General features: G+C 38.6%; 1 protein-coding gene across 1 annotated transcript; it reads right to left on the bottom strand.

Moving 5' to 3' along the window:
* Positions 1-3,543: 3,543 nt before the first annotated feature.
* Positions 3,544-4,473, bottom strand: LOC124094324 (olfactory receptor 1A1-like). The gene has a single exon (XM_046447029.1). The coding sequence runs from the start codon at positions 4,471-4,473 to the stop codon at positions 3,544-3,546; it is 930 nt and encodes a 309-aa protein (XP_046302985.1).
* Positions 4,474-11,459: the final 6,986 nt, after the last annotated feature.

The raw sequence follows: 11,459 nt of genomic DNA, 5'->3' as shown, positions 1-11,459 counted from the left end.
TGTAAAAACTATTCATGTTAAACCCACTGCCAACATCATCCTAAACAGAGAACAATTGAAAGATTCCCTCTAAAAAGTGGAACACAATAAGGATACCCCCTTTCACCACTTCTATTAAACATAGTCCTTGAAACTTCAGCCAGAGCAATTAGAGAGAAGAAAGAAATTAAAGGAATATGGAAAGGAAAATTTTGCTGGTGACATGATTCTATATTTAAAAGACCCCAAAACCTCCACCTGAAAGCTTCTAAGTGAATTCAGCAAATTAGCAGGATAGAAAATTCATACCCATAAATCAATTGCATTCTTGTACAATTGATAGTCATGAATCAATTGAAATAAAAATTAGGAAAACTATCCCATTTACAATAACCTCAAAAAAGATTTAGGAATCAATCTAACAAAAGATCTGAAAGACCTCTACAATGAAAACTATAAAACACTAAAGAAATAAATTGAAGAAGACCTTAGAATATTGAAAGATTTCTCATGTTCTTGGATGGGCAGAATTAATATTGTCAAAATGGCTATATTACCAAAAGCACTATACAGATTTAATGTAATTCCTAATAAAATTCCAATGATATTCTTCACAGAAACAGGAAAGTAAGTCAATAAATTCATTTGGAAACAGAGAGGCACAGAATACCCAAGGGAGAAGAGTGAAGCAGGAGGCATCACAATAGCAGACTTTAAATTATACTGAAGCTATGGTAACAAAAACAGTATTGGCACCAAAGAAACACAATGGAACAGAATAGAAGACAGGGAGACAAACCACCAAAAATAGTTATCTCACACTAGACAAAATCACCATAAATGTATATTGGAGAAAAGATAGCCTCCTCAACAAATAGTCCTGGGAAAACTGGAAATCCCTATGTAGCAAAATGAAATCAAACTTTTATTTCTCACCTTGCACAAAACTCAACTCAAAGTGAATCCAGTACTTAGGCATTAGACTAGAGACTGTGCACCATCTAGAAGAAAAAATAGGCCCAACTCTCTATTGTGTTGGCTTAGGAACCAAATTTTTCAATAAGACTCCTAAAGTGCAATATGTAAAACAAAAAATCAATATATGAGATTTTATCAAACTAAAAACTTCTTCACTGCAAAGGAAACAGTCAAGAACATGAAGAGAGAGCCTACAGAATGGGCGAAAAATTTTGCCACTTACATACACCTCAGGTAGAGCATTAAATCCAGGATATATAAAGAACTCAAAAACTTAACACACACACACACACACACAACAAAAAACCAAAAAACAAACAAAAAAAAAAAAAACACCCAAATGCCCCATCAATAAATGTGCAAAGGAACAGAACAGACACTTCACAGAAGAAGAAATACAATCAGTCAACACATACATAAAAGACTGGTCAACATCTCTATCAAGTAGAGAAATGCAAATTAAAACTACACTGATATTTCATCTTACTCCCATCAGAATAGCAATTATCAAGAATATAAATAACAATAAATATTGATGAGGATGTGGTGGAAAAGTTACACTTATACATTGGTGGTAGGACTGCAAATTTGTGCAGCCACTCTGGAGAGCAATATGGAGATTCTCAGAAAATTTAGAATGGAACCACCATTTGACCCAGTTATCCCACTCCTTAGCATATATCCAGAGGAGTATACATCAATATTTATGGCAGCTCAATTCACAGTAGCTAAACTATTGAACCAACCTGTGCCCTTCAACAGATGAATGGATAAAGAAAATGTGCTATGTACACACCATGGAATATTATTCAGCCATAAAAAGAATGAAATTATGGCATTTTTCCATTGAATGAATGGAATTGGAGACTATCATGCTAAGTGAAATAAGCCAATCCCCAAAAAACAAATGCTAATATTCTCTCTGATATGTGGATGCTAACACAATAAGGAAGTGAAGGGAAGAATAGAAGTTCATTGGATTAGATAAAGAGAATGAAGGTAAGGGAGGGGGATGGGAATAGGAAAGACAGTAGCATGGATCGATAATTATTTTCCTGTGTTCACCCGACCAGCGTAATTCCACATCAGGTACAACCATGAGAATGGGAAGTTATACTCCACGTGTGTATAATATGTGAAAATACAATCTAGTGTCATATATTTCTAAAAAGAACAAATAAAAAAATGAAAACACATCTCCAAACTGATGACTGCTCAGGATTCTGCCTAACCTTTGCAGCTACAAACAGTAGTTCTTATTTTTAATTTCCCCTTTGTTATGAGGGAGGGCCTGAATCTTCAAAACAAAGTAAGAATTGCGTTAAATAGCACTGGATGGTCCTGCATGATTTTCCTCTGTTCTCCTACATCCATTCTTCCCTGCTCCCCATCAGGCTCTGCGCCCAGAGAAGTTGATCCATGTGGACTACACAATGGGCTGCCTTATGCTCTGGCTTCTGATTGGGTCAATGGAGAGCTACAGAAGAGATCCGATAAGGAAAGAGTGAGGTGAGTTTATTCCTCAACTGCTAATTCCAGATTGATTCCTCTTTTAGTAAACTTAGAGATCCTGTGGAGCATCTGGCTTGGCATATTACTCCCTCTGTCCCTGTCCATCTCTATTTTCCCTCCTCTGCCCTATGGGGCCTGGTGTGCAAAGACCTTCTTGCTGAGCCTTGGGGTTTTACACTATCACGGATGGTTTTCTTATATTTCTCTATGTTCTTCATTTATTATATGGCATCTTTTTTTTGGTCAGTGTACCTTCATTTCATGTTGTCATGAATTATGGCAGCAATTTATTATACCAGCACTATATTAATTAATTAAATGAGAATAATTATTATTTTAAGGTGTAGAGACCTTTTAGGAAAAAAACCTTATGATCTTAAGAGACAGTCTGTTTTAATCAAATATGAAGGAAGCACAAAAGTATATTACCAGATTGCTGAAAGATTTTAAGGATGGATAAATCATGTCCAGTCCAGTTATCTCTAATCATTATCAGACTATGCATGAGAGACAATCTTATCATTCATCCATTCCAAGTTTGCCCTTGTTTACTGGATGCACTTTAGGTGACCAAGATTGTGAAGATATAGTTACATGTGAACATAGCTCCTGCCCCAGGAGGCTTGTAAGCTTAGTAGGCAGGATTATACCTAATCATATTATCAAGCACATTAATCAAATAAAAATTGACAGGCAAATGGTGACCTGAAGTCTTCAAAGCATGAGCTGAGGTGATCACACCCTGTGACACAGGCAGGACTGATATTAGGATACCAATATGTATATATAAAAGCCGAGGCTCACACTTTTCCAACTTTACTCTGCTAGTCAGTTGTATAGGTGAAACATGAACCCCATAGCGGTGCTGCTGCTCTGCCAAAAGGAACATAAATGTGGTCAAAGTGATGATTTTCATAAATTGTTTTATCAAATGTCACAAGATTTCTGAAACTAGGAATTTAAGGCTGCAAAGTTCCAAGGCAGAACTTCTCTATAGAAGAAGATATACTGGAGGTAGATTTCCAAGTTCCTCCCAGTGGTGAGCACTGTATGCAGTATATGACCTCACGTTGGTTATGAAGAGCTTCTTCTCTGAAAGAGTTTCTTCAGAGCAGCCTTCATGTCTTGGTTTCTCAGACTGTAGATGAAAGGATTTAACATCGGGGTCACTGTCATGTACATCACAGCAAGCACAGCATCCTTTAGGCTATAACTGGTCAGAGGTCGGAAATACATGCCCATGACTGTCCCATAGTACAAGGAAACAACTGTGAGGTGAGACCCACAGGTGGAGAAGGCTTTGCGTACACCCTTCGTAGATGGAACACGGAGGACCGTGGAAAAGACACGAACATAGGAGACAACGATGCACAGTAATGGCACAGAGAAAACAGCAACCCCTAGGTACATCATCTTCACGTTCAAGTGTATGTCAGAACAGGACAGCTTGAGCAAGGGGGAAATGTCACAGTAGAAGTTGGCCACTTCCTTGCTACCACAGAAGGACAGACCAGCTGTGAGCAGAGTGTGAGGAAGGGCATTGGCATTTCCAATCACCCAGGATGCAACCACCAGCAGGATGCAAGACCTTGGACTCATGATGGTTGTATAATGAAGAGGGCGGCTGATGGCCACTGCTCGATCATATGCCATGGCCGCCAGCATGTAGCTGTCTGTGTTGGCTAAAGCTATCATGAAATACATCTGTGTCAGGCATCCCCCAAAGGAGATGGCTTTGCTGCCCAGGAGATGATTGGCCAGCATCTTAGGGATGGTTACAGAGGAGAAGAAGATGTCGACAAAGGAGAGGTTGGCCAGGAGGAAATACATGGGGTTGTGGAGGTGACTGTCAGAGAGAATAGCGAGGATGATGAGCAAGTTTCCCACGACTGTGATGGGGTAAATGAACAGGAAGAGGATGAAGAAGAAATCCTCCTGATCCTGCTGACCTGTGACTCCCAAGAGGATGAACTCCATGGTAGAAGACTGGTTTTCTTCTTTCATGGTTCCTTCAACATGAAAGACAAGAAGAGTCCAGAATTATTAGTGCCATTACTGTGCATTATGATCTTCTGTATGCAGCACTTCTCACTCCAGTGATCTGCTTTCTCAATGCCTGCCTTCATAAAATCCAGAGATATTCAAACTTTGAAGAAACATATCTGTTGGTCTCTGGGACTAATTGACATTCACCCCAGACACTCATGTCTGAGAAGTGAGCAACGTGTGAATCAGAAGTGCTCATCCTCCCCTATCAGCACACCCTAAACTCTTAAGACTCAATCATTTCATAATTAGATCTCATATTCCATGGTCTAGAGTCTATATTAGACCTTATGGAAAAATCAAAATATGTGCCAAATACAGTTCATTCATTCATTCATTCATTCAGTGGATAAGGCATAGTCCCTGCTCTCAAGGACCTGATAATTTAATGGAGAAGCCAGAATCACACACTGATTTTATTATATATGATAAGGAACAGACGGCCTTTGGAGTTTTGGACTAATTTCTCCAGGCCATGGATCAGTTAGTAGATAGATGGGCCTGGAAATGTGGAATTGTTCTATGACCAAACAAAGAGTGATCCCAGACCCCATAAGGTAATGGGTCTGTATGGGGCATTGGGAGATTGTAAATCACAAGGATCACTGGGTTTAGATTCCACCAAAATAAACCAGTGAATTTTCTCCCTTGGTGTCTCATTTTGGAAATGGACTTTTGCTGTTGTTACAGAGTGTGTGAGAATTACAGACCACCATGCTTATTGAGCAACATTGAAAGGGAAAAAAATCCTTTAGTGAGCAAGACAGGCAAGCGACTGGGAGCCGGCAAGTGCCTCAAAGAACTCCCAGCACTTGAATTGTGGAAGCACAGCGTTTATAAAAACAAAAACCACCAAAACCACAAGGATGTAGGTGAGAAAAGACTTTGTTGAGACAGATATTTTGATTACATGAGAGAATTGTTTTGATTATACATTTCAGAGTCATTTTTGTTATATATGAGGGCTATAGTCAGGGCCGTGGGAAGGTCCTACTCTACTGTCAACATACATACAGCTGTCAGGAGGCTGAAAAGAAAACATTTTAAGCAAACATAAAATGGAGTCAGGTCAGAACAAAATGGTATTATTTTGATTCTTTTATATTTCACCACTTCCTTTAAGATGTTTTATATCTGACAAGCCCTCAAATAGAATCACTATGCTTTTCTCTTCAGACTTCTTTCTGTTCTTAGTTATTTTGCATTGTGACTCATGCAACTCCACAGTACCTACAAAAACTGTTTAATAAGCTCACAAGTCTAGTTTGGCAGGCCTGGTCTCCTCTTCCCATATTTTCATGTCCAATCATCTGGACAACATGTCTCGCCACCCCACTTGGTATATATTTAGTCTAAGAAGAATGCAAGATTTTGGAAAGTGGAATATCATATATTGCTTATTTTTAACTTCTCCAGAATGATAATGGATAAGTGTTGTTCATTGCAAATACCAATAAGCTTTCCCTCCATATTGCATGAGTGAATCCTGGTTTATTGTATTCCCTACATGTAGGATACTCACAAGAAAAATCTCCCAATTTAGCTCTTATCAGTGCCTTGGTTATTTTGATTCTTGTTTTACTATAATGTCTATGTCATTCTGCCTTTATACTTCATGTCTCAGTGCTTTGGCTCACACCATCTTACTCTTCTAACTGAAATATCATTAGTTCTCCCTTCACTGCTCCATTGCAGGTTCCTCTTTGTCCCATCTTGCATTTTAAGACTACTAACTATGACAGTTGGCAAGCTGCTTGTCCAAATCCATACTATTCTCTTCTCTTTGAACATTCAACTAGACTACATTTCCCAGATTCCCTTCTGTTGAGATTTGGTCATATGAGTGAATTCTAGCCAATCCACTTATGTGAACCAGTGCTGGGCTTCCTCTACTCTCTGTTGTGCCAAATGTATTCAGATGTGGAGGATGCTGGATGGGATGATGAAGTCCCATGAAGGGTGATGAGCCTGAATCCCTAGTTCTCCATGTCCAGGAGAGATACGCACCACCAAGAACACCCACATGGACTGTTACTTAGGAAAGATATAATCTCTTATTTTCTTAAAGCTACTTTACATTTTACAATCAATTAATTGCAGTAATCTGGGTTTTCATAAATAATTCACCAATTTTTCTGAAGGGGCTTCCACTTAAAAATTAATTAAATCTGTAAATAATTTAATCAGCACTTCTCAGTGTTTCTTATAGTAATATGTGAATTATATGCTAGGCATGAGCAATGAAGGTCTATTTATCTCTGTCATATCTAATCTGGATGTACATTATCATCTCTACATCTAAAGCACTTTGGGATTGTCTTTTAAGATATCTTTCCTTATCTTCATCTAGAATTCCTATACTTCTGATTTCAAAGGGTTCTATAAACCTGGAGTCTCAGAGACTATATTTATCTTATATGATACAGCAATGGAAGATTTTAGAGGTTGGGCTCTGAGCAACATGGCACACAAAGCTGATATTAACAGGTTCCATTATTAATAAAATACATAGAAAGTTTAGAAAAATGTGAACAAAAACCCCCCACCAAAAACATAGCCAAATGTAAAAGAAAGAGATGGGCATACCTGGTTGAGAGGCAAAAAGAAAATTTAGAACAAGAAATGAAAGGCATAGTCAATGCTGTAGTGGCCCCTTGGGGTTTGTGATAAGGAATTAAGTGGGTCCTCAGGGCTGGGACTTGGGATGTTTGTACCATTTGGTTGAGTAGATGTGGCCACAGAGCCACATAAAACATGGAGATTAGTAGTCTGTATAAAATGCTTGAAGATTAGCCTATTTGTAAAAGGAACACTAGAAAGAATTTGCTGTCATGATTTTAAACAAAAGATATTATTCTAATTGGGGGGCAAGGGATAAATGGAGGAACTGTGATTGGGCAAAGGGGAGCAAAAATAGGGGACGGGTCATGGGGGCAGGAAAGATGGTAGAATGAGATGGACATCGTTACCCTAGGTACATGTGTGACTGCACATATGGTGTGATGCTACATCATGTACAACTAGAGAAATGAAAAGTTGTGCTGCAATTACGTACAATGAATCAAAATGCATTGTGCTGTCATATATACCTAATTAGAACAAATAAATTAATTTTAAAAAGATATTATTCATAGAAAAATGTGATCATCTACAAATAAATCCATGGAATCTATGGATGAACAAAGAGATTTCAATAATTTTCTTAGTTATAAACCATTATGTAGAAAAATTGATGCTATATTTATGTAAATTAGAAAATATTATTTCAAAGAGATTCTACATTAAAAATAGTTGTAGAAAATTTTGAGGCCTCTAGAAATAATTCTAACAAAAGAGGTCCAAAACAGTTTTTAATCTCAATAAATTTTCATAAACTTTAATGAAAGAAAAAAAAAAGAAATTTGGGGCTATAGAGAATGTTCATGGAAAGTCTCACTGTATAAACCTCAGTTCTTTTCCAGGTAATCTCTGAATTCAATGAAATCCCAGTGCAAATACCACAGGGTTTCCTTTACACATAAAATTTAACAAACTGTTCCAAACTAAAACAATTTGTGGAAGGACTACAAGGAAGAAGGAATCAGCAAACCATGAGCCCACATGTAGGAAAGCTGAAATTCATACACCTTCCACCCAATAATTATCTTTCTAACTAGCCCTAGAGAAACCCAAGCACATGGCCTCAAGAAGACATGCATGAGATGTGTCTTATCATATAGGAAAATTAGAAATGGCCCATTCAGTGAGGGATGGATAAGGAAATCGTGCTATGTTCTTATTAATGAATTCCTTTCAACTGTTTTTAAAAAATAAATTCACATAGATAAATCAGACACAAATAATGTAGTGAGAAAAAGCAAGTTGCTGGAACATATATGGCACATCAGAAAATACATGTACATGTTAATCTAAAGTAATATACCTAGAATGTAGCAGGAATATAAGTCCTGAATGGAAGTATCTTACCAATGGTAGAAGAGTGGTCATCTCTGGAGTGGGAATCAGAAAGAAGATTTTGGATGGGAATAAGAACATTTCAAGTGTATCTGTAATATTTATTTTAAAAAATTGGAGGAAATATGAAATGTTCTCTTTATTCTATACAAGTTTTTGTTATGTTATTCTCTGTGCTACTCTGGTATTTTAGCAATATCATAACTAATACATTCAATTCTAAATAGAGATTTCAAATGTTTGGTGATAATTTGGTTTAGAGTGTAGCCATGATACTGCTAGTGGATCAAGTCCGTTTTTTGTTTTTTTTTTTCCTGTACTAGAGATTGAACTAACAAGGGACATTCCACCACGGAGCTACATTCCCAGGCTTTTTAATATTTTAAAATTTTGAGATAGTATCTCATTAAGTTGCCAACTCCAGACTGAAACTTGCAATCTCCTGCCTCAATCTTCAGAGTCACTGGGATTGCAGGTGTACAGTATCATGCCTGGCTTAAGCACATGTTTCACTAAATGTAGGAGATGGAGAGAGGTTTCCTTTTGAATGAGCTAAGAACAAAAAAGGGGGTACATTGGGAAGGAGATCCAGGATTCATACATCAAGCTATGTAAGGGAGAAAAAAACAGCAATATTTTCAGTATCAACATTAATACCAGCTCTTTCATTAACTGGCAAACATATTTTTGCCTCTTCCGTCATTCAATGAATCATCCTCAGTCCTATAACTCTTTCTAACTCCCACTCCTTTTCTTATCTCTGTTCTTCCTTTATGAATTGGTCTTGCCTATAGAGATATCTATCTGTTGGAATAAAAATATAATACACAAATATGTTTGTGTCCATTTCTTTAAAATCACTCATGTCTATGCATCAATACATAGATGAAGTCCAAACTTCTTATGGAGATAACCTCAAGTACCAAAAAAATTCAGACAGTGGAGGAAGACTCCAGGTAAACAAAATTGTTGTATATCTTTCTCAGAGCTGAGGGAACAGAAAAGGACAGGGATGGGGGAAGACATCAGCCTGGAAAACAAGTTGATTTTATTTTGTGGAGGATTTTCATCTCATGCAAGGTCTTTATGCTTTATTCATTAAGTACTAAGAATTAGAGGATGTTTGTGGGTTTCACTAACCATTTTTGGTTTGTTCAGTGTAAATATGTGTTTGAATGAATATATTAATTTATCAGTGAAGTTGGAAACACTTTGACTGACAATCCAGTGTAAGGACAACCTTAAAGTGTTAAGAAATGTAAAAAGGTGGGGGGTGAGGTTAAGAATGTAAGAAAGAGAGGCACCAGATAGAAGAAGTGGTTGTAATAAGTGCAGGAGTAAAGAAACAGGGAAAGAGGATCTGAGCACAGGATGGTCTTCAGGATGGAAAGCCAAAGAGTATGATATTCGAGTGTGGTCACAGGGAGAGAGGATTTCTGTGGAAACCATGGAGAAAGAGATGTAATGACCCTTATGCTACCAGGGAGAGGAGCCAGAGGTGTATCCACATGAATGCTAGAGGCAGCCAGGGTTTTGAGTTCAATGGAAGGAAGTCAAAGTCTCAAACACTGCTGACACTAATATCCACTTCCTGGGACATGTTTGTGCTCTGAGAATCAGTGACATGAGGGTAATGGTGCTGAGGACAATTGTTTAGGGACAAAGAGGCCAAGTGCTTCCCTTGTTTTGGGGGGCAACAGAGATGGTCAAGGAGGCATCCTTCATGTGCTTTAGATTCTCACCTGTGCTTTGACAAGGAGACACCACCACCTTGTGAAGGGCCCTTTCCGAGATGCTGCTGAGTGTGGGAGTGGATGGCGTCTCCTCTCTAAGGCCATGCAGGTGTGTGAGTATGCATGCACACAGCACAAGCCACACAGACTATGACTTCAGGAGACAGATAGGACCTAAGATCTAGATAACCTGTCTTGCCTACCTCATCCTGATCCTGTGTTCATGGACAGGAGCCCTGGAGAAGTGAGGTCAGTGGGGAGGATACCATCTCTGTTGTATATCACATCTTGGGAACTTTAGGATCTGGACTCAGGGTGAGGTTTGTACCCTGGTTTAACTACTGCAACTCAATGTGACTTTTGGCCATTTACTTCACCTGGTAAATAATATCTTATAAAATGGCATAATAATTCAACTTACCTTGTGGGGGCTTTTCAAGGGTCAAGGAAAGGAATGCTTGTGATGAAGATGCTGGCGATTACTGCTTAATGTTGGTGTTATAAACCATCTGTAATGTCCTCAGCCCTCACCTGTGGAGTCAGCTTGGATGTTGTCAAGAAATGTCTTTGCCAGATAGGACTGTCACTGTTTTTCCACAGTGGGAAGTTTGCAGGCATCTGGTAACCATCAGCTAGTCTTCCTTTTGGAGTTCAAGCTGGCCTGGGTCTCTGTGAGCGAGGTAGAGAAGACAGGTCCAGGATGGTTTGGAAAGAGGCACTCTTAGTTGACCTATGGAATAGATGGGATGGCAGGAACTGTTCAGAATGGAGCATGAGAATGAGAGATCTAGTTTCCAATTCAAAAAAGCTGGGTAGGCCTTAGGAGAAAGGTGGTTAGGAATGAGCCATCAGGTTATAAGTCTCCTAAACCATGATTCTCTTGTGTCTTCATTCAGGTCAAAGAGTAATTGTTGGGACTCATTGACACTCCTCGAGTGGGTCCCTGAGGGGATATAGTGGCTCCCAACAGTAATCTTCCCCAGAAGGTAGGATGGGTAAAAAGACTTCTTGGAGACTGTGTCTCCAGGGTCTGAGCTGTGGGCTGACCTATTCCACCTTCTTTGTGATCTCTCCTCTGTTGTTTAGCTTACTCTTGAAACCCCCTCTTGGGAGTTGCAAGGACTATGGTTCAGTTGAGCTTCTGGTATTTCTTCCTTCCTATTCTGTTAAGTGTGACAAAGAAAAAGAATTGTACTTCATTTTTTCCATTGGATTTGACTTGGAGAGTTTTAGGGTGCAAGGTATACTCTCTTTAAT

This window comes from Marmota monax, unplaced genomic scaffold (assembly GCF_021218885.2).
Source record: "Marmota monax isolate L192 unplaced genomic scaffold, Marmota_monax_Labrador192_F-V1.1 WCK01_AAM20220418_F8-fsc00138, whole genome shotgun sequence".
NCBI lineage: Eukaryota > Metazoa > Chordata > Mammalia > Rodentia > Sciuridae > Marmota > Marmota monax.
The sequence above is the reverse complement of the archived record's forward strand: the minus strand, read 5'-3'. Positions and strand labels throughout refer to the sequence as shown.

Coding starts and splice junctions, on each gene's coding strand:
- LOC124094324 (XM_046447029.1), bottom strand. CDS start 4,473: ATGAAAGAAGAAAACCAGTCTTCTACCATGGAGTTCATCCTCTTGGGA.